Source organism: Macrotis lagotis, chromosome 2 (assembly GCF_037893015.1).
Source record: "Macrotis lagotis isolate mMagLag1 chromosome 2, bilby.v1.9.chrom.fasta, whole genome shotgun sequence".
Taxonomy (NCBI): Eukaryota; Metazoa; Chordata; class Mammalia; order Peramelemorphia; family Peramelidae; genus Macrotis; species Macrotis lagotis.
Genome location: NC_133659.1, coordinates 53,415,379 through 53,439,713, shown reverse-complemented (window position 1 = coordinate 53,439,713; position 24,335 = coordinate 53,415,379). Strand labels below are relative to the sequence as shown.

Here is a 24,335-nt window from a genome sequence, read left to right as displayed (position 1 = left end):
TTAAAAGGGGAGTCTTAAATGCTTAAACACAAACACTGTCTTTGGAAAGTTAATTCCCAGACATAAATGTGTCTTTAATGCCCAATTTTAATCTTTTATTGTCCTCTTTTGGGTAAATGTATAATTAGGACATATGTATTTATAATTGTAATTCTTTGGATATGGGCATTTCACAAATGTTTATTGAACTAAGTAGAGACTAATCCAAAGCAGTAATTCTTACCCAGTGCTCAAAATGCACTTTTTTAATTGCTCAGCTAACTTTTAACAACAATGTAAAATTTTCCATTAGCAGAAGTAAAAATATAGAGACCAAAACTGGATTTTGTAAAACAAGAGAATAAATAATGCTTTAATTCTGAGTGTCTATTATCAATGTGATCAAGGATGGATAAAGAAGGGGAAAAAAAGGGAAGTAAAAAAAAATTTTAACCAATGACAAGTTCTTAATTTGAAACCAATATTATAATGAAAAGGAGGGGCAAAAATATTTCTGGAACACAAAACCTGTAAATTTGACCAAAAGTTTGGGGTAAAAATCATGTATATGCTTTCTAATCTGGTAAATGTTCAAATAAACAATTTTAAGGTCAGTTAGATTTTTTTTTTAAATTCCTCTCTCTAGGACAATAGTCCTTCAAATATAGCCTAGGTCAATCCCATACTATTTCTCAGTATGTTTTCATTCCTGGAATGAATTTTAAATTCATTTTTTGATATTTCATATTTAACACACTCTTTTTATTAATCCTGAGAGATGTTTTTCTTTCCTCTCTTTCTTTCTTTTTTTGGGTATTTTTTTAAATGACAAGTCAGAACAGGAAGAATAGACAGTCTACTATGTTTTTAATCCACCACAAGGACTCACAACCAGAAAAACTGAACTACTTTTCTATGGAATACCCTGAAATCAATCCTGTTTATATAGCTTATTACAAATTAATTGTGGCAAATCATTACCTGCACAGGATTGGCTTGCAATCCCCCAAGGGTCTGAGTCCCATGGCATCAAATCCAAATCAAAGCCAAGGTTATAAAAATTAGTTTCCTGTGGGTTATAAATCAGTAAAATAAAATAAGAGTAAAAGACGAATCACAGTCCAACAAAGCAGCAGAAATTACATGCAAAAATCACAGAGAATTTATATCACCCAAATGCAGAAGGGGGTTTCCAAAATGATCCAAATACATCTTTTTTTTAGGTTTTTTTTTCTTTTTGCAAAGCAAACAGGGTTAAGTGGCTTGCCCAAGGCCACACAGCTAGGTAATCATTAAGTGTCTGAGACCAAATTTGAACCCAGGTACTCCTGACTCCAGAGTCAGTGCTTTATCCACTGTGCCACCTAGCCGCCCCATTCACTGCGCCACCTAGCCGCTCCCAAATACATCTTTTAACAACACTTATAGGACCCATCTAATGTTTGGTGTCAGTTAAGTTCAGTTGTTGAGAGCATGATGCTAACTGAAATCAAGGTCATGAATTTAATCACCATTTAATTCAGTGAATTCTATAAAGTTGACAAAATTTTGTTTAGTGAACACAAGTCATAGAACAGATTGCTTACTGTCATGGGGAGGGAGGGGGGAATAGGCAAAAAATAAATGTGATTTTTTATATAAACAATCTATATGATTGTTTACTGCCTTGGGGAAAGGGGAAGATGATAGAAAAATGTGGAATTGAAAAGCTTGCAAAAGGACAAATGTTGAAAATTATCTTTGCATGTAACTGGAAATTTTTAATTTAATTTTTAAAAATGATGAAAACTATTTCTACATATAATTGGAAGAAATAAAATACTATTAAGATTAAAAAGAGAGAACATGCATATCTAAAGTACTGAGACTGAGAGGAGGTAAAAAAGGCAAGAGATAATGGAAAAAGGATAAAAACCACTAGGTTCAAAGGAAACAAATCAGAAGGAAAATTTTGTGATTGCTGTGGTTAAGTTCAATATATCTTTATAAACATGTATGTAACATAAATCCATGGTTTCATATATGTTCTTTTTTTTAAGGTTTTTTTGCAAGGCAAATGGGGTTAAATGGCTTGCCCAAGGCCACACAGCTAAGTAATCTTTAAGTGTCTGAGACCGGATTTGAACCCAGGTACTCCTGACTCCAGGACCGGTGCTTTATCCACTGCGCCACCTAGCCGCCCCATGTTCCTCTTTTTTGTTCTTTTTTGTTCTTTGAATATTGAAATGTTCATATTTATTGATACTAAGTTCATAATTTAAAAAAATTTTAAAAACCAACACAAGGACACTGAATATGTGTGATAAGGGAGCAGGAAAAAATAAGGAATAAAACAGAGATTAAAGGGGGCAGCTAGGTGGCTCAATGGATAGACAACTAGACTTAGGGTCAGGAAGACCTGAGACATTACTAGCCATGTGATTCTGGGAAGTCACTTCACCTTGTATGCGCCTCAGTTTTCTCATCTGCAAAATGAACTGGAGAAATACCAAACCCCTCCAGTGTCAAGGTAAGTCACACATGATTGAAAACAACTAATCTGAGGTTATAAACCTATATGACTAAGAAAATAATAGTACCCTCAACAGAACTAAGGAATCAGGAGCAGCTGGATGGCACTGGCATTGAAGTCAGGAGGACCTGAGTTCAAATCTGGCCTCAGACACTTAATACAAGTCACTTAGTCCCACTGCCTTGCAAAAACCAAAAAAGAAAAAATTGAACTGGGGAATTTTAAAATGAGAAAAGGGAAATTTGGGGAAAAAGATAATGATCCATTTCGGGTATGCTTAATTTGAGATTCTGCTGAAATATCCATGTAGAGACATGTAGCAGATAATTGGTGAAATGGAACTAGAGCTACAGAAAGAGATCAAAACTGATATATAAATTTAGCAGTCATATGCAGGGAGATGATCATCAAAAGCCAGAGCAATTAATGACTTTTTCCCAAGGCAGAGTATAAGCTAAGAAGAAAGCTTAGGCAGAGCCTTGGGGGACAGACATCCATACCAACTTAGGTGAATGATGAGTAATAAGAAAATAAAAAAGAGTGATCCAATAAATAGGAAACAAGGTTGTGAAAACAAAGGGAAGAGAAAGTAGTCAAAAAGAATAAGTAAGTTATGTTGTCAAAAGTTACAGACAAATCAAGGAAGATGCAAACTGAGAAAAGACCAACTAATTTAGCAGGTGAGAGATCTTTGGTCCTCTTGGAGAAGACTGAGTAGAAGGATAAGGTCAGAAACTTGATTTTAAGGGATTAAAAAATAAACAGGTGATGAGAAAGTAGAGTCAGTTTCTTATTCTAGGAGTTTGACAGGGAAAGGAAAGGAAAAGGAAAGGAAAGATAACCTGGGAAGATGACTGGATCAAAAAAAGATCTAAGGATGCTGCAAGATTCGGGAAGGAATAACTAGAAGAAAGTTCTCCAGAAGGAAAGACACAAGAATAAAAGAAAACAAGTTTCAAGAAATAATTATTGTGGAAATCAATGAATGAATTAACCAAGAGAAATTAGATAGCAGACATAAAATAAAATTTAATAAAGTTCTACTCCTTTCTATTATTTTGGGGTTTGGTTTTCATGAGAATTTAAGTTAATGGAGTTATTTAATGTTATTAAACCTATGAAAACAGAAATGAAGATCCAAGACAGCATAATGCAAATCTTAAAATGCTGTCCTTGCTTCCAAAAGAATAAGACTGCTAATAGATCAGGATAATTTCATCACTATCACTAAAAAAAGAATTCTTAAATCTGTCTTTTCCAGGGTCTACTTACTGTTCTTCAAGCAAAGAATCAGTTCCCATAATTTCCTACCTCTGATCCCTTTCCAACATAGGTCTTTATGATCCCAAATTTAAAACCTGCCTAGGCCCAATCTAAATGTCACTTTCCCCACACAATCTTCCCTGACTAATCCGCTAACCAAAAGTAAATTCCTTTATGAACTATTACAACACTTTCTCACAGAGCACTACCTTCTGTAAAGTCCTTTAGTTTGTTTTATCTCTCAGGTTCCAAGGTAAAAGAGGACAGAGAACATTTTTCTTTAGCAAGTATTCTCCCTTAGGGCCCAGGACAATATCTTGCCATTACAAGTACTAAATAAAGTTCTGTTGAGTAAAATGTGTCCACTCCCTAGAACCTAGTTGCCCATCTTTATCATTTCTGCTAAAAAACTCCTGTAGCAAAGAGAATAAGCCATATTTAGAAGATCGAAAATTAGCCATAAAAGGAAATTTAAATATCAACCAAGTCTTCAATATTGTTGTTAAAAGAAAGAGTGTATGAAGTGCTCAAGAGGACTATGGTATGAGAGTGTGATGAGCCCGGGGGGGGGGGGGGGGGGGGGGGGTGTTCATTCACCTTTGATGTTCACATGTAGTTCCAAAAAGCTGTAGCATGCACAGTAGCCATATCCAAGTAAATCAACTAAATGAGGTTGAAGGTAATAGACAGGTCTCAACCTGTGGATGAGTTAGGGAGCTATCTACCCCAAGCATGTGAAGACAATCCCTCAGAGGAATGAGCAGATGAGAACAATTTTGTTCCAACAACTATGAGGGCAGTTGAAGCTTAGAGCTCTGTCAAGCATCAAAGATGCTGAAGTCATCCCCTGCATTCAGGGTTGATCATCTTGACTTTTGTCCTGCCACTGGACTTTGATGACTCAAGAAGGGAGAGAAAAGCTGACAACTTTTTGAAACTTTGCCTCATTTAAAACCAAGTCACATAAAAGTAAAGACATCACCCTTGTGATATCATTGATCCTCTTTGAAAAAAAAAAACAGCAATAAGAATAAATATTAACAAACAGCAATAAGAATAAAGGAAAGAAGAAGAAATATTGATAGAAAGTATTTTCATGGTGAGAGGAAAAAAATCTTTCCATACACAAGTAATTATTAATGAACACTGTTAAACAGAATGTGTGAAAGTAAACTTATTTTGGAAGTACCAACCTGAAAAGCAATATAGTGGCATAAGCAAAATAATCCAGGTCTTTTGATTCAGGCTCCTTTTTTCTCCTACCCCAGTTGTGTCAGATTCCAATAGAATATGAGGCCACTAACTACATATATGGATCCCTAGGGGGTCTCATACTGACTTTTAAAATCTAACATTTATTTTTACCAATTACATTTTCATCAAACCACACTTAGTGTTGAATGATTCTATTTTTCAATTTTAAAGAGCAACTTCTAAGAGCCTAAGTTAATAGATATTTGAGAGAAAAATGGCAATCACATCTCTTTTATTTTATAGTTGAGGAAGCTAATTCCAAGAAACATTTGGTTACTAACTCAAGGCCACATAGATAAGTAACAAAACAAGAACTGGAACTTGTTCCTCTGATTTCAAATTCAATGCTCTTTCCATGTTACCCATGAATTGAAACTTGAAAATGAGAGTTAATTTAAAACTCTAAATCTGTTATCCTGTAATTTCAGAGTAATTAGGGTAATGATTCAATGTCATTTTAAATAACATTTCTCCTCTACAAACACTTACATAAGTTTCATTCTCTACATCCAGCTGCAACTCATCTGTGTCCATTAAATCACCAAGTTCAGCAAAAAGAGTTGAATCTACGGTTAGAGGGGGAAAAAGAAAAGGTTATTGGATCCAGTGATCTGAAAAAAACAGATTACCATATCACTATGCCAACTGTGCTACTCCAAATATCAATTATTATCACACTATATTACCTTTAACTTCAAATTCACTTTTCAAAGTTAATCATATTAATTTGTTAAGCTATAGACAAATGAAGAGCTCTTTTTTGAAATAAATTCTATTTTAATAGATGTAGCTTCCAAATAGTTCTACCTATCATTAGGCTCCATGGACAGGCTATTGTTTAGAAAAGTAACAACTCTGATATAAAAACAAATATATTACTAAAAATATGGATATAAAGTGTATCTCCTTTCCCAGTGCTTTTAATTATAAAAAGGAGGAAAAAGTTCCCCAAAATCTGAGGGGAAGAAAGGTTAAGACAGTGACCAGGGTCATGGGATGCTGTCAGCTTCTTCTAAAAGTACCTTTAATCACTATTAACAACTAATCGGGGCAGTTAAGTGGCGCAGTGGATAGATCACCAGCCCTAGAGTCCAGAAAATCTGAGTTCAACCTCAGATACTTAATAATTACCCATGACCTTTGGCAAGTCAGTTAACCCCAATGCCTTGCAAAAACTATTAACAACTATTCCCTCATTAGCAGGCCAGGGGCTGATTCATTTTTGCATCCTCAATATTTAATTCAGTCTCTAGCACAGGGCAGGTACCTTAGTTAAGATTTGTTGATTAACTGAATGAAGCACAACAACATAGTGAGGTTGATTATAGGTATTATCCCCATTTGGCATGTGAGAAAATTGAAGCTCAGGTGAGGGACTTGTCCATAATCACACAATAGGTAAGAGGCACCAGAGGCAGGATTTTTAACTCAGGTCAGGTCTCAATGTTCCTCACACCATACCAAACTGCCTCACAGGTATACAGCTGCATGGGTTCTTACAGATGAGGAAACAGAGGCCCAGAACAGGGTTTTTTTTAAATTTATCCAAGATCACATAAGTTATAGAGCTTTGTATCACACTGACATATACACATGTCAGAGATGGTCTTCAGTGTATTCCTCATGAATACATTCTTATACACAATCGTGAGAGATGACCTTCAATAAAGCTTCCTCATGAATACATCCTCATAAACCCTTATCATTGTTGTTCACTGGACACTAAGAACTGTCCGGTTTCCATAGCTACCTATGAGTCTCGGGAAAATGAGGTAATTTCAGGAACTGGACTGGCTCACTTTCCTGATTGGATGTCTACAAATTTGGCCAGAGGAAATATATAATGAGGTTTTGCAAAACATTACTTTTAATAGGGTATAAATTAGCCATAAATAATTATGGTATTAAGGGATTGAAAACTATAACTTTCTAATAGGATCAGAGATTAGTCATGAATAATTGGGATAATGAAGATTGAATTTGCTTTGCTCAGGTTGGGTAGAAGATGGTGAGTTTGTCTTACCAGTCAATGGTGGGATAAGACAAAATTTGGAGGTAGGATGAGTATTATTATAAAAGAAGCCTGCAAGCTTCTATTTTTAAATACTCCATGGCTGATGCTACTTGATCAACTGGGAGCTGTGTCCCCTTCTCATGAGAAAAAAAATAAAAAGACTCTTTTCTACTCTCTGACTCAGCCTCCAAACTCGATTCCTGTGGTCATTACACTCACACACACACACGCACGCACGCACACACAAACATATATGCATATTATATACACATATGTGTATTAGATAAGAGATAAGTATGTGTATTTTATTTGTATAAAATACTGAGCTGGCCTGGCTAAGGTCCAAATGGGATCACAAAAGAGTCTGATATGACTGGAATAACTTACACAACAACAATACATGTGTTTGTATTAACACTTTATATGTATACTGTCTTTGTAAATACACACATGTTAGTTGTATGGTCACACACATATGCCTTTTCCCTCTATAAAAATCAGTCAGGTCCCAGTATTTCATTTATCCTTTACCACCAGGCAAGGTGAAATAAGCAGAGCCACACACACACAAAAAAAAATATACTCAATTACAGCATAAGTACAAAGAACTGCCACCAGAAAACAATGGAAACTGAATGCTACAAAATTGTAAAAACCAAAATTGGCTCCTAAAAAGAAATACATAGAGAAGTTGAGGGAAGTAGCCCATAGCGTGGGATGTTGTATATAACATAAAAGTTCTTTCAATATGTTGATTGCTTTTGTTGATTTTTTCCTCCTTTTTTTCAAATTCTTTTTCATAAAAAATAGTTTTCTGAAAAATGAGGGTAGTGTAGGGATGGAAAGAAAGTATGAAAATGTAGTTGATATAAAACAAAAGATATCAATCATCTTTTTTTTAATCCTAATATCCTATGTGACACCTTATTAGACCTATTATACTCCTTGAAATTAGGGATTGTATCTTATTCAAACTGCACTTCTCTCCCTAACTGCCATTTATATAACAGGTTCTCAAAATAGCTTATTTAATGCTGAATAAATACTCAACAACCCATAATTTAAATAACTTATAAATAATTTAGTTATCAATTAGTCCAATTTCTTGATCTACAAAGTTTTGGCTTCTCTCCTTTCTTTTTTGCCCTGAACCATGCTTTCTTGCCATTTTTACCTTTTCTCACATTTTTATTCATTAAAGAATATAATATTATAGACCAAAAAAACTCATAAAAAGAGTAAACAGGAAAAGACATTATTGAGATAGAAATCACCTCTGAATTGTCTGTATTAATCATACTACTAATTTGTCAAGACAATGATCACAATTAATAAAAAGCAAAAATGAGAAAAATACAACTAAAATAATTCAATCCTAAGCTATTTAAATTGAAATGAGAAAATGAATGAAAATGAAAGTGAGAAATAAACCCCAAAATGGCACTGACATACAAAAAGTTTAAACAATGAAAATCTATTGCCACAACAAAAAAGTCAAAAGAGCACAAAAGGCATTTTGCCTTTCTTTTGACTTGCCAAGCAAAAAGAGATGATGGACAATCAAAGGCAAAAACTAGTTTAGAATGTGTGTGTGTGTGTGTGTGTGTGTGTGTGTGTGTATACATATATATATATACACATATATATACACATATATATATATATACCTGTCTGTAATATATATATATATATATATACATATATATATATATACCTGTCTGTAATTTAAAAAAAGATTGGCAATAACAAAGGATGATAGATATTAATGTCAATTATGATAGACAGTATAGTAGTGTCTCATAAAGCAGAGAAGTGATGGAGGATAAAAAGTTTACAGAAAAGCTTTCACAAGAGATTCACCTAAGCAAAATTATTTCTAAAGGATTTAAGAATAAAAAAGAGAATAACAATAAAAATGAAAAAGAATGGTAAAGATTACTACACTAAATGTTTTCACATTAGAACCCACACATTGCAGCCCTAGATGTGCTTACAGGGATTTTCTGTGGATGACACTGAACTCAAGAAAGATTCTAATTATGGGCTAATTTCACTAAACCCCAAAATATTTCAAAGTTGCAAGAGAAATGGGAAATCCAATCCCTCTTAATTCTAATGCTTTCCCTCTTCGAATTGTTTCCTAGTTATCCTAACTATATAGCTTGTTTGACACATTTCCTTGCTTGTTATGTCCTCCATTTGGTTGTGAACCTCTTGAGGTCAGGGACTATCTTTTGCCTCTTTTTGTATCCCCAAGTGCTTAGCACAGACAGAATAGGCCCTTAATTAATGTTTATTGATTGATTATCTACACAGGAAAAATAAAGGAGTTAAAAATGATGATTATAACTGTCTGTGATGGAGAATACCATCTGTATCCAGAGAAAGAACTGTGGAGTTTGAACAAAGACCAAGAACTATTACCTTTAATTTAGGAAAAAAAAACTGATATCTTATTGTCTGATCTTGCTATCTCTTATGCTTTATGTTTCTTCCTTAAGGATATGATTTCTCTCTCATTGTATCAATTGTATCAATTTGTATCAATGCATACCACGGAAACAATGTAAATAGACTAACAGACTGCCCTCTGTGGGGTGTGGGGGAAGGAACGCAAGATTAGGGGGGAAATTGTAAAACTCAAAATAAATATAATCTTTAAAAAAAATGATGATTACCCTTATTATGACAAAAAACTTGTCCATCTGTGCATAGGGTGTTTTGGGGGGTGGGGGGAAGGGAAAGGAAGTTCAGAACTGACCTGGAGAAGAAGAGTAGGACAGACTACCCTTGGTAAATTGCAAAGTTTCTTTAATGGTCCAAAGATTCCCATGGAAACAAAAGTCCATCTTTTTGGTACCTACATTCCATTAGCATTGCTATATGGCTACAAGACATAGATTACAAGTTTCCTAAGAATTAAAACTAGGCACCACCCAGAGGTTAATGAAATGGTACAAGGTAGATATGAACAAGATGCAACATATAATCAATAAGGAATTTTAAAGAATAATATTTGTAAAAGATGCTATCAAAGAAATGTATGATAGGAACAAAGATAGCATGGTCACATAAAGGTGAATAATCAAAGTGGTCCACTGAAAACTTTTAGTATTAGGAAAAAGTAAGCCCATTAGATCTCTGACAATCTCAGGGGAGAAAAATGGACAAAAGTCAATCAAAATGGACAGGCAGAGATGACCTGCATCAATGAAGAAAATTTCCAAATCACTGAGATCCGTTTGGGTTTATGCATTGATCACCTCTCTGGTAATCAGTTAATTCAGTACCTGCCATTTCTACAAGTCTTTCAGGCTTGCAAAACATTTTAAACACATTTCTTTTGGTCCTCAAAATCTGGGCAATTATTTTCATCTCTTTATTTTACACACAAGGTTTAGAAAGCTAAGTAAAATATTTACCTAAAGACACAAAGCTAATAAGTATTCTCCTTTCCCTGAAAAAGAATGAGAAAGGGGAAAACTACCTATGTGCATGCATTAAACATGATAACACAAAGAGCAACAACAATATATGGAAAAGAATAGCAATAGATAGAATTTTTTAATCTGGAGGTATGTTAGCTTCTTTTTTATTTTGATAATTATATTTCAATATAATTGGTTCCTCTGTAATCCTATGCCAAAGGGGTCCTTGAGACCAAAAAAGAACAAGAATTCCTATAGCAGAAACATACAGAAGTAAACAGAAATAAAATCTAAGAAAAGATGTGATAACAAAACCCATGGTTTCCAACATCTATAGAAAGGCCCAAATTAATACAGATAGGCCCAAATTAATGCAAATAATGAATCCTGTTTAACTATCACATGTAGTTAAATCTACACTATTATGAAGTAAAAATTATGTAAAACATGGTCATTGGCTCCAGCCCAATGGAAATATGTGAGTTCAAATAATGCAACAACTTCATAGGATTCATTATTTTCACTAATCAAGATCTAGCTTTATATATATATAAAATAACCAATTTTAGTTTTAAAAAAAAGCAAAAGGAAATGGATTTCCTAAAGAAAGGATGCAAATCAAATCACATTAAATCACAGCTATCACTAAGATTGAAAAGGATAAAACTCAGAACTGGAATATGATAAGAAAAGTAAAATTTATATAAAATAAATACATAAAATAAAATACATAAAACCTATATGTATTTGTGGCTGGAGGATCATGGTGCTAGCATTATAACATTAACATTATACCCTCAGTGCAAACTCCTGGTTGAGAGATTGCCTCTATCTCTGCAAGTGAATTCTTTCTCTGTACCTTAAGAGCAGAATATTAAAGAGTTGCCTAAAGCAGGGGTACCAAACTCAAACTGATCCCTGTGGGCTACATACTGACAAGAATCACAAATTAACATAATCTACATTGGATCATAATTTTATTTATCTTGTGGAACATTCCTTACTCTCTGGACTAGGATTCTAATACCTCTGACCTCAAGCACTAATATCATACATGTCTGATATTCTACTGTACTGAGCATAATATATGTATGAGGATGGAGGCCACTCAGAGCACAGTTGACAAAATATAAAGTCACAAAAATCTGGGTTTAAATGTAGCCTCAGCACTCACTCACCATGTAACCTTGGGCAAGTCAATGGACATCTGCAGCCTCAGTTTTCTCAACTGTGAAATGTAGTGATAATAGCACCTACCTCCCAGAGATGCTGCAATGATCAAATGAAATAATATTTGTAAAGTCCTTTGTACCTTAAAGTGTTATATAAATGCTATCATTTTTTTTTTGTATGTCAGAAGAGATGTCTTCCTGGCTTTAAGTTCAGTTCACAGTCTATCACCTACCTATCCCAATTCTTAGGTGAGAAAATCCAGCAGCCAGTGAAGGGACCCAGAGTGGAGAACAGCTGGCTCACTAGTAAGGAAGCAATGCAGAATCTAGGAAGTGTGTGGCACAAAAACATGATGGAGCAGAGACAGAGCACTTCAACAAGGTGGGTCCATACTTGGAACCACTTTCTACCAATAGCTGTACAATCATCATCCAATCAGTCAGTAAACAGACATGTATTAAGCACCTAACAGCGATCAACCAAAGGCAAAGAGGGTCCAGCCTCTGCTCTCCGGGAGTTCAAAGAAACAAGGAGAAAACAACTCTGCACAAAACAAGAAATGCAAGATAACATGGATATGACAAACAAAGAGGAAGTACTGGTAGAAGATGAATTTTAGCTGGGACTTAGAGGAGGCCAGGAGACAGAGCTGATGAGGGAAAGAATTCCAAGTAGGGGACAGTCAATGATAATGCCCAGCGTCGAGTGATGGAGGATCTCATACAAGAACAACAATGGATTGCAGAATATATGGAGGGGAATGAAATGTAAGAAGACTGGAAAGGTAGGACAGTGTCAAACAGAGGGAGCCACTAGAGTAGATCATATTGGGATGAGGGAGTGGGATGGGGATGGAGGATGGGCAAACCTGAGTTTTGGGAAAGTGAATTTGATAGCTGAGTGGAGGATGAACTACAATACAGAAACCTGAGACAGGGAGGCAGGCAGAAGGTTATTGCAGAAGGTATCCTTAACGGTAACAGGAAAGTATGGAATAAGAAGAGGCTTGGAGAAAAAGAAAATAAGTTCAGTTTTGGACATGCTGAGTTTAAAATGTCTGAGTCAATGAATGTGAGATGTTCAATAGGCAGTTGGAGATGTGAAAGTGGAAAAGAGAGATTAAAGCTGGATAAGCACATCTGAGAAGCATCAGTATAGAGATTATAATTTAATCCATGGGAACAGATGACATCTCCAAGTGAAACAGAATAAAGGGAGAAGAGAAGAGCACTCAGGACTGAGCCTGAGCAGTGTAGGAGGAAGAGCCACCCACAGTTGGGGTTATGTCTTGGATGAAGAGTTTCAGAGTATGGAAGAACCAGCGAAAGGAAATTGCCTTCTGGGTCTGACTGTCACCAATGGGGAGGAATTTGTTGCAGAAGTGCAAATGATAGGAACCTTGTGGGGAATCAATCAGTCAAGAATCATTTATTAAGCACCTACTATTAAGCATCTACCAAGCACTGTGCCAGACACTGAGTATAGCCATCTGCTATGGCTATATGGCTATGCTATACAGCTACTGGGGTGGCGGACAACTTGTATATAGGAAAGTAAAAACAAAATACAAAATAGTTAGAGGTCACAAACTGCTGGGGGGATCAGGAAGAGTGGTGACATGAGCTGAGCTTTGGAGGAAACTAATCTAAGAGGTAGAGGTGGCGAGGAAGTGACCAGCAGACACTAGGGCAAGAGAACTCTGCATAAAATCCTAAAAGGGAGGGGAGGCATGTTGGACATAAGGAACAGCAAGTACACCAATTTAGGTTACCCCTAGAAGACATGAAGAGGAGCAATTTGTGAAGCCTGGAAAGACTGGCTTCAATTCAGATCTAATGAAGCCCTATGGGCCCCTTCTCAGAAAAATGATTTTAAATGCATCAAATAAAATACACAAGATTACAAAAAAAATCAATTGTACTGAAATATAAGGACAACATTTTTCCTTAAAACAAGTAAGAAGAAACTGCTTTAGTGAAACTGTGAAGAGGTTTAAGTGGCAAACATATTTAATCCTAAAATCAAGAGGGAGCCACTGAAGCTCTCTGAGAAAGGGGTGACCAGGTCAGACTTATCCTTAAAAGATCACTCTGCTATAAGTGGGGAAGATAGAAAAGGAAAGAGATTTGAGGCAGAGAATCCAATGGATATGGGTCTAAACTAGAAGGGCAAATACCTAAGTGACTGAGATGAGTGGTAGAGGTTAAACTGGCAATATCTGATAAGTGCTTACACAAAGGAAAGTGGGACAGGGGAAGGGAACAACTCTTCAGAGGGTGTCAGAAAAAAGGAGAGATACAATCTGATATATTTTAAATTTTAGGAGAACATATTTCAAAGAATTAAAAAGAAAATTAAGTATCATCCCAAAGTCAGCAATTCTATATGGGAAATCAGACCTAGAAGGAATGGTGGAGCACTCCAAATACACTTCTGAAATCAAAAAGAAACCATTGATGAAGAGGAAAAGAGGGAGTTACTAAAGTAACCAGTGTGGATATACATGGAATTCACCAAGCAACTCAGATTTTTAAATGACATCTACCAAAAAATGGAGGCAAGGACAAATTAAAGAAAGTGAATTTAAAGACATGGCAAAAGAATAGTTTCAGGAGCTCATACTGAAAAAAAGCTAGAGAGAAAAAACTAAGAACAAAAAGTGCTTAACTACCTTGAGAAAAAAAAAGAAAGATTAAACAACAAAGAAGATCACTGCCCAAGGTAGTTAAGACAATGACAACTGAGAACCGAGAAAATACAATTCTGCTTTAATTCTCACTACACTTCAGTTCTGCCCTCTAAAAAATGAAGTTTGAACTGGAAGGAACTCAAATAACCAAGAACTGATACTGAAAACAAGCAAAGAGAGAATAACACCCAGTTTTTTCATTATTGAATTCAAGCCACTTGAACTATTACATCCTTGGGTACTGAAAGAACTATGACATGGGACTGCTAAACCACTGCCAATGATTTATGATAGATTGGATCTCAAATTAAAAAGAGATTGCACAGGACTGGAAAAAAGCATGCAATTTTTTTTCCAATGTGTTGATTAGGATTAAGACTAGTTTTTTCTCATTCCTCTTTTTCTTTCTAAAAAAATTCTTCATTATGGATAGGAGAGTTTCTGGGAGGGAAAAATAAGATGGGGAGGAATGCAGATGAAGTAAAATCAAAAATAGCAATAAAATGATTGTTTAAAGAGTTAATATTCCAATTTTCATTAAAACAGAGGAAGGGGGGACTACAAACTAACCTAATTTTTTTTTTTACTTTGATTACAAGGAAAATTCTCAAATGTACTAGTAAAAGGATGACTGGGAAAAATCTAGGGGGGTAAAGAGTTCACATAAGAAATATCAAATTGTTTTTAATTTCTTTTTTGACAAGGTTTCTAAAGTAGTAGGTTATGGGAATGCTATAGAAACAATTCACCTATATTTTAGCAAAGTATTTTAATTCTTTAAAAAAAAAAAAGGCTGAAATTTGTAGCCTTATTCTGTTTAACACTTTTGACAAAGACTTAAATGAAGAAAACAGTTTGAAAAAAAAAAATCTAAGTGAACTCAAAAACTTAATGTCAACCTTGGCATTATACTATCAGGTACAAAAACACAAAAATTTAAGTCCCTGTCCTCAAGAAATTTACATTCTCTATTGAAAGACCTCACCGTAAGATAAATGTAAAAATAAAACAAATACAAGGGAATGGGGGGGGGGTAAGGGGGGCAATGTGGAAGGGACTGGAAACCTGAAATGAACTGGAAAAAAGTCTGATGTGGGAAGTCACACTTGGAAACCTGGAAGAAGGTCTTCTAAGAGGCTGAGCAAAAGAAGTACATCCTAGACATGGGAGTTCAGCCTATGGAAAGACATGGATACATGAAATGTTGTATGTATGAGGAACAGGAAGAAGGTTTAAGAAATACATATCCCATATGATTTCTCTCTCATCACATTCAATTTGGATCAATGTATTCCATGGAAACAATGTAAAGACTGGCAAATTGCCTTCTGTGGGAGGTGGGGGGAGGGAGTAAGATTAGGGGAAAAATTGTAAAACTCAAAATAAATAAAATTTTTTTAAAAAATACATATCCCTTATCATAATTCAATTAGGAGAACAAGGAATAGTTTTATCAATCAGATCTATGCAAAGGGGAATAGTATGTGACCACAAAAAGAGATAGAGAACATTATAAATGACAGAATGGGTAATTTTGATTACTTTAAATTGAAGTTTTTGCATAAATAAAACTAATGTAGCCAAGATTAAAAAGAAGGCATTAAATTGGGAAACAATATTTACTAGTATTTCTGATAAAGGACTCATTTCTAAACTGTAGAGAACTGGGTCAAATTTATAAGAAAACAAGACATTCCCCAGCTGATAAATGGTCAAAGGATATTGAAAGGCAATTCTCAGATGAAAAAAGTAAAGCTAACTATAGTCATATGAAAAACTGTTTTGTTTTGTTTTTTTGTAAGGCAAACGGGGTTAAGTGGCTTGCCCAAGGCCACATGGCTAGGTAATTATTAAGTGTCTGAGACTGGATTTGAACCCAGGTAACTCCTGACTCCAGGGCCAGTGCTTTTCCACTAAGCCACCTAGCCGCCCAGAAAAACTGTTTTTTCACTGGGCAAATGCAAATTAAAACAACTCTGGTACTACTTCACATCTATCAGACTGGTCAATATGACCAAAAAGGAAAGTTGGAGGGAATGTGGGGAAAACTGGGACACCAATGCATTGCTGGTAGAGTTGTGAACTGATCCAACCTTTCTGGAAAACAATTTGAAATTATACTCAAAGGGTAATAAAACTGTGCATATCATTTAATACCGCAATACCATAGCTAAGTCAGAATCCCAAAGAGATCATGTTAAAGGTGGAAAACACATGTATAAAAATATTCAGTTCTTTTTATGTTAGCAAAAAATTGGAAACTGAGGGGATTCCCATCAATTAGGGAATGGCTGAACATATTGATATATGAATGTGATGGAACAGTACTGTTCTATAAGAAATCATCAGGGGTAGGACTTCAGAAAAACCTGGAAGGACTTCCATGATCCTGAAGGAAATGAATAGAAAAAAAGAGCATTATAATACTAATAACAACATGGGGTGATGATCAACTATGAGAAACTTGTTCATTTCAGTCATACAATAAAGGAAATATAATTCTAAAAGATTTGTGATGTAAAGTATCATCCATATCCAAAGGGAACTCTAGAATTCAATGCAGACCAAAGCTTACTATCTTCAGTTTTTAAAAGTTGTCCTTTGTATTGTCATTTTTTTTCTCATGTTATTTTTCTCCTGTTTGGATTTGATTCTTCTTTTACAAGATTAATATGAATCTATGTTTAGAATAATTATGTATATTAGATTGATTGGGGGGAGGGAAGGAAGGGAGAAAAATGTAAAACTCAAAATCTTGCAAAAAAAGAATGACTGGAGAACACTATTGTTGCATGATGTTGGAAAAACAAAATATATATATATATATATATATATATATACATATACAGTACACATACATATGTATATGAAACAAATACACATCCTATTAAAAGATAAGAACAAATCCTAACCATTAGAAATACTGAAATAAATTCTAGGAAAAACTTTAGATGATGCTTTGACTCAGAAATACAAAGAGAAATTAGGGGATTCACCAGTAACTCCAGCGTATTTTTCACAAATAGGTAAGAAAGTGATGAAAGCTTTTACACTAGGGCTGGGCCAAACAAAATACACCCCAAATACAGGCTTAAACCTAGACAACGCTCAAAGAGAGCAGATCCTCGTCAGCCATCCACTAGTAACTGCCGGTGGTGCTTTATGAGAATGTTCTCGGCTGCACCACAGAACCCAGCTCTCTCAGGAAGGAAACCCCTGACCACGTAAAGGCTTTCCAGAGGACTGCAGCGGCTCCCTGGCCTGACAAGAGGCAGGCCAGCTCAGGCAGCCGGGGGTCTGCGGTGCCCCCTGCTCATGCAGCGTTGGGCTCCTCATCAAATGGGCATTGTGAAATGAATGTGAGGAGTACGTGCACGCAGAAATTCTCCTAGGACTAGTCACAAATACACGCTCACACACACATGCAAACTCACAAAGTCACACACACAGATCCATTATGTATTAATACTCAAGGTCATCCTACTCAGATATACACAGTCTCAATACATACATCTTCCTACTCATATGTCACATACACACACACACTCAGACCCACACCAGACACTTACAGTCATAGCATACACACATTCAAGGAGTCATACATAATCACAGAATCACACACTCATTCACTCATATACTTTCAATCCCAGTCACACCTACACTCGCTCTCACACACACTCACATACGCACCCCCTGACGCACACACCTCTTTACTGACAATCATAACCATATGTACACACTTACATACACTGAGTCACAGTCACGTATACACGCTTTCACGCACACATTTACCGACACATTCACCCACTCACATACTCACACCTACAGCCCGCATACACTCCACCACACGTACCCTCACACTCAGACACCCACAGCCCTCTTCAGTGACAGTCACACACACACACTCACACCCACAGGGACGCGTCCACTCCTCTATACTGAGTCACGGTCACGTTCACACACACACACACACACACACTCACACACACACACACACACACTCAGACACACCCCTCCAGCCGCCACCCACGCGGCTCACACTGGGTCACGCACACTGCTCTTATGTGCCAGTCCCCCTCACGCTCACCCACTCCTCCCCCCCCCCCCCCCCCGCTTCTCCGGGGCAGGGCCGCCCCCCCCCCGCCGGGCCGCGCCTCCCCGACACCTGTCGGCGCACGCGCGGGGCAGCAGGCCCCCGGCCCCGCTCACCCCAGTCCACATCCAGGCTCCGGGAGACGGGCCGGCTCGGGCTGAAGGGCGGCTCCATGGCCCCGCGGCGGCGGCCCCCGACGGCGCTCCTCGGCGGCGCGTCTCCTTCCCCAGGAACTCCGTGACTAATGTCCGGGCGCCCGGAGCGGCGACAACACGGAGCCGGGGACGGCGGCCGCAGGAGGACAAACTTCCGGGCCGCGAAGCGCCGCTGCGGAGTGGTGTCGGGGGCGGGGCCAGGACGGAGCGCCGGGGGCGGGCCGAGGAGCGGCGCCGGGGGCGGGGCCAGGACGCAGCGCCGGGGGCGGGCCGAGGAGCGGCGCCGGGGGCGGGCCGAGGAGCGGCGCCGGGGGCGGGGCCAGGACGCAGCGCCGGGGGCGGGCCGAGGAGCGGCGCCGGGGGCGGGGCCAGGACGTAGCGCCGGGGGCGGGGCGGGGCGAGGAGCGGCGCCGGGGGCGGGGCCAGGACGGATCCCCGGCGAGCTCCGCCCCCAGGCCCCCCGCGCGGCCCCCGGCTCGGCTCCCTCCGGAGCTCCCGGGCCTCGGCGGGGCCGGCGCGCACACGAGACGGGCGCCCGAGGCGGACGCGCGCACACGGCGGGGCCGGAGCCCGGCTGGAGGGGCGCAGGTGCGCACGTGTGCGGCGCCGCCGGCCCCGGAGCGTCAGGGGCGGAGGCGCCCCCGGGAGAGGGTCCTGGGTCCGGCCCGCCCCAGAGAGCCCTGCAAGGCGGAGCCCCGAAACCGGACCCCGCGCGGCCCCGGCCCGGGAAGGACCCGCTCGAGAACGGCCTCCAGCCCAGCCGGCCGCGCCAGGCCGGAGGGGGCGGGGCTGTGACGGCGAGTTCCGGAGGCCCCCGGGGAGCCGGGCCGCCCCGAGCCTGGGGCCGCCCCGGTGCCGCCTCCCCTCGGAGCCCGGGAGCGGTGTGACGCGGGGCTGTACCGGGCTCGGGCTCTCGGCCTCCGCCGCACCCCACAGCAGACCCAGCCCCGTGTCTACTCGCTTAATAACAAAACCGTGTTTATTAAGTGTTTTATTCATTTCAGACGTCAATACAAAATGAAAAAAAAAAAGTTTCCATGTGCACAGCAGAGCGTGAGAGGATTCAATATATTAAAGAAAAAAGTTCCATTTCACGAAAACCTCTGTTTTCAAAGCAGCCTAGCTTTTCTGTGCTTCCTTCTGGATTTTCTTTTGTTCTCTGCTGTATCATTTTAATTTTTTTTTATTTTCTTCTCCCCCTTGCCATCCCCAGGAGGCTACAATTAAATTTAAATTAAAGTATCTATATCTATAGATAGATCTATACACACACACACATACATACACACATCTATAAACATAGACCCCCTCAAATCCTGGCAATATCAGAGAAATAGTCGATGGATTTCCAGAGGACCATTGCCTCGTGACGACTCAAAAACCTATCAACGCCCTAGAAATGGCCCTGTTGCTGAGAGGGAGAGTTATTCTCCCTTATTTGCTGTTTGGCTCTTGAGACCCACTGATGGGATAGGATGGGATGGGACAGGATAGGATAGATAAAAAGGCATTCACAACAAAGACACTTAAAATATCCTTAGTTTGGTGCCATCTACAAAGACAGTAAATTAATTCTTTGTATTTAATTAACTGATTTTCTAAAAAAAGTTAAGCACCATAAGGAATTAAGGGAGATTCGGGGCGTAGTGGATAAAGCACCGGCCCTGGAGTCAGGAGTACCTGGGTTCAAATCCGGTCTCAGACACTTAATGACCTAGCTGTGTGGCCTCGGGCAAGCCACTTAACCCCGTTTCCTAGCAAAAAAACCTAAAAAAAAAAAGAATTAAGGGAGATTCTTGGAGGAATTTACTACCAACCTTATAGAAAAAAAGTGGGATTGGAATAAAGGGGTATTTACAAGTGAATAGGATGGAGGGAAAAACACAGAAATACATAGTTTATCCTGTTTTAAATCCAATATCTTTCTGGAAGGAAGTGAGGTATGTGGCATTCTTTGTTAGTTCTCTGGAATCAGGATTTGCCATTGCATTGATAAGAATTAAAAGTCAAAGTTGTCAAATGATGTTGTTTTTGTATAAATTGTGAGTTTAGCTTCAGTTCATTTTCCCCAATTTCCTCTGAAACCATCCAATTTGACATTGCTTAAAATACAATATTCCATTCTGTTCATAAACCATAATATGCTTATCCATTCCCCAATAGGTACATACTCCCTTAGTTTCCAGTTCTTTGCTACAAAAAAAGAGTAAATACTGTAAATACTTTTTTTACATATGGGTCATTTTCCTCTTTCTTTGGTCTCTTTGGACATTTACCTAGTAGTGGTATCACCACTGAATAGGCACAGTTTAATTTAGTTGAGCCTTTGAAGAATAGCTGGATAATAGTACATGAGTATGCCTGCTTTTGCACAACCCTTCCAACATTTATCATTTTTCTTTTTTAGACATTTTTGCCAACCAGATAGAATATTAGAATTTCTTTCATTTACATTTCTCTAATTATTACTAATTTTGGAGCATTTTTTAGATAGAAATGCTGATAAGCTGAATCTCTTGAAAACTTTGTGCTTATTCTTTCAGCATTTATCTTCTAGGGATTGGTTCTGAATTTATAAATTTAAATTAAAATTGTGTACTTGGGCAGCTAGATAGTGCAAAGCATAGAGCTCTGGCCTTGAAGTCTGGAAAATCTGAGTTCAAATATGACTTCAGACACATAACAATCTCAGATATTCAGATGATACCACCGCAATGGCAGAAAGTGAAGAAAAATTAAGAACTCTAAGCTGGTAAAAAAAAAAAGTGTAGAAGTTGGCTTGAAACTTATCATCAAAAAACTAAGATCTTGCCAACTAGTCCCATCACTTCTGGCAAAGAAGGAAGAAGAGGAAAGAAGAAAGTGAAAAAATGGAATCCGATTTTATATCCTGAATTCAAAGATCAGAGTAGACAGTACCTGAAACCATGAAATTAAAAGATGCTTTCTCCTTGGAAAGAAAACTATGGCAAATCTGGACAGCATACTAAAAAGCAGAGACATTCCCTTGATAATAAAGGTTCATATAGTCAAAGTTATGGTTTTTCCAGTAGCCATGACTGGTGGTGAGAATTGAACTATAAGGAAAGCTGAATGCTGCAGATCAATGCCTTTGAATTGTGATGCTGGAGATGAGTCCCTTGGACAACAAACCAAATAAATCACTACTTAAGAAATCAATTCAGACTATTCACCAAAAGGTCAAATACTAAAGTCAAAATTTAAATACTTTGTTGACATGAGAAGGCAAGGAAAGATCCTGTTGTAGGTAAAGACTGAAGGCAAAAGGAAAGGGGGATAGCAGAGGATGAGATAGATGGAGAGTATCATGGAAGCAAAAGAACATAGAGGATAGAAGGACCTGATGTGCATTATAGTCCATGGGACTACAGAGAGTTAGTCACAATTGAATGACCAATGAATGACCAAAATAATCTTGTGTATGTTAGATATGACTTTTGTCCTAGTTTTATGTACAATGGTTTTTTTGGTGCAAAGGCTTTTTATTTCCATATACCTGAAATTGTCCGTATTATTTTTCTGTGATTCTAACTCGTTTGGTCAGGAACTCTTCTATCGATTCATTGATCTGAAAAGTAATTTCTTCCTTACTCCTTTAATTCATTCATGATATCATTTATATCCAGATGAACTTTATTTTAGAACATGGCATAAGATGTTGGCCTGTTTCTAATTTCTCCTAGGCTGTTTTCCAATTTTTCTCAACAGGTTTTGTCAAATAGTGAGTCCTTCTCTTCTTCTATTAATGACTATTTTTGAGTTCACCAATCACCATGCCATTGTGTTCTATTGTTCTTATGTGCTATATACTTAACTAATCTGAAATCGAGTGAATGTCCATCACTTGAGGACCACACAAATTGTGGTATATGTACATTATGGAACCCTATTATTCTATTAGAAACCAGGAGGGATGGGAATTCAGAGAAACCTAGGGGGATTTGCATGACCTAATGCTGAGAGAGATGAGCAGAACTAGAAGAACATTGTACACCCTAACAGCAATATGGGGTTGATGATCAGCCTTAATGGACTTGCTCATTCCATCAGTGCAATAATCAGGACAATTTTAGGGTATCTGCAATGGAGAATACCATCTATGTCCAGAGAAAGAACTGTGGAGTTTAAACAAAGACCAAAAACCTTCAATTTAAAAAAAAAAGTTGTCCTATGTACTACATAATTTTGCTATCTCTAATATTTTATTTTTTCCTCAAGGATATGATTTTCTCTCAATACATTCAATTTTGACCAACATATAGCATGGAAACAATGTAAAGATTATCAGACTGCCTTGGGGGGGAGAGGAATTGTAAAATTCAAAAACTTACCAAAAAAAGATAGGTAGAAACTACTATTGTATATAATTGTAAAACAAATAAAATATTTATATTAAAAAAACTAATCTTTTCCACTGATTAACTATTTCTTAACCTGTATCAAAGAGTTTGAATGATCATTGCTTTGTAGCATTGATATTGATGGACCTTTTTCCTTCCCATTTCTATTACTCCTGAGATTTCTGATCTTTTGTTTCACAAGATGAATTGTATTATTGCTTCTTCTACTTTAATAAAGTAATTCTTTGGTAACTTGGTATGTCTCTGAAATAAAAAAGTAAATTTATGTGGTAATGGTATTTTTATTTTATTGGATTTATTGGCTACCAGTGAGCAACTGATATTTCTCCCATTAGAGACTTGCAGGAGGCAACAGTACAGTGGATTCAGAATCAGAAGACAAATGACTCTAATCTCAACTATAATTTCAATTCCAGGTCTGGTACTTGATACCTACATAACTTTGGACAAGTTACAATCTTTTGGAGCCTTTGTGCTTTTATCTGTAAAGTGAATGGGGGACTAGATCATTTCTAAGACCTTCTAGCATTACCTGTATGAGGTAGGTATTACAGTTATAGAACAAACTGGTGTTCAGAGAGGTACAATTAACTTGCCCATGCTCACACATGAGTAAGGCTCTCTTGACTCCAATTCCAATCTTCTATTATGCCAGCGACCTCTTTCATTTGGCAGCACCTTGAGACAAGTAGTTCTTGAAAGGTAGAATGAATGAATGAAAGAAAGAAAGAGGATTAACTGATCACTAAGTGGAAGCAGGGCAGCTGGATGCTACAGTGAACAGAATGCTAGATCTGGAGTTAGGAAGATTCAATTTCCTGACTTCAAATCTGGCCTCACACACATTTATTACCTGTCTAACTAACTCTAAGCAAGTCTCTTTGCCTCAACCTCACCTTTAAAAGAGCTGGAGAAAGAAACACCCAAGCACTCCAGTGTCTTTGCTAAGAAAATCCCAAATGGGATCACAAAGAGTTGGATATGACTGAAATGACTAAATAACAGAGTGTGAAGCACTGTGCCAATCCCTAAGGATGCAAGTAAAAAAAGCAAGATAGCCCTGATCTCAAGAAGCTCACATTCTAAAGCCATTTGGAGAACACAGACTAGTTTCCCCGACAGATCTTTGGAAGGGGGACAGTTTATGACCAAAGAAGAGATAAAGAACATTATAAAATGCAAAGTGAATAATTTTGATTATGTTAAATTGAAAAGTTTTTGCACAAATAAAACCAATGCACCAAGATTAAAAGGAAGGCAGTAAACAGAGAAATAATTTTTATACCTAATATTTCAGACAAAAGACTCATTTCTAAAATATATAGAGAACTAAGTCAAATTTATAAGAATACAAGTCATTCAACTGATAAATGATCAAAGGATAAGAAAAGGC

At 37.8% G+C, this 24,335-nt stretch overlaps 1 protein-coding gene across 5 annotated transcripts in view; it reads right to left on the bottom strand.

The window, feature by feature from the left end:
• ATF6 (activating transcription factor 6) overlaps nucleotides 1-18,749 on the bottom strand; it is a 281,713-nt gene extending 262,964 nt beyond the window's left edge. For 3 of the 5 annotated variants that reach the window (XM_074221840.1, XM_074221841.1, XM_074221842.1), the window contains exons 1-3: nucleotides 18,522-18,749; nucleotides 5,498-5,574; nucleotides 961-1,048 (exon numbers count right to left, since the gene is read on the bottom strand). In XM_074221840.1, coding sequence (XP_074077941.1) covers nucleotides 961-1,048; nucleotides 5,498-5,574; nucleotides 18,522-18,579 — 223 coding nt within the window. In that variant the 5' untranslated portion in view covers nucleotides 18,580-18,749. The remainder of the gene's footprint in view (nucleotides 1-960; nucleotides 1,049-5,497; nucleotides 5,575-18,521) is intronic. The other 2 variants (XM_074221843.1, XM_074221844.1) reach the window with 1 other exon arrangement.
• Between the last annotated feature and the right edge of the window lie 5,586 nt (nucleotides 18,750-24,335).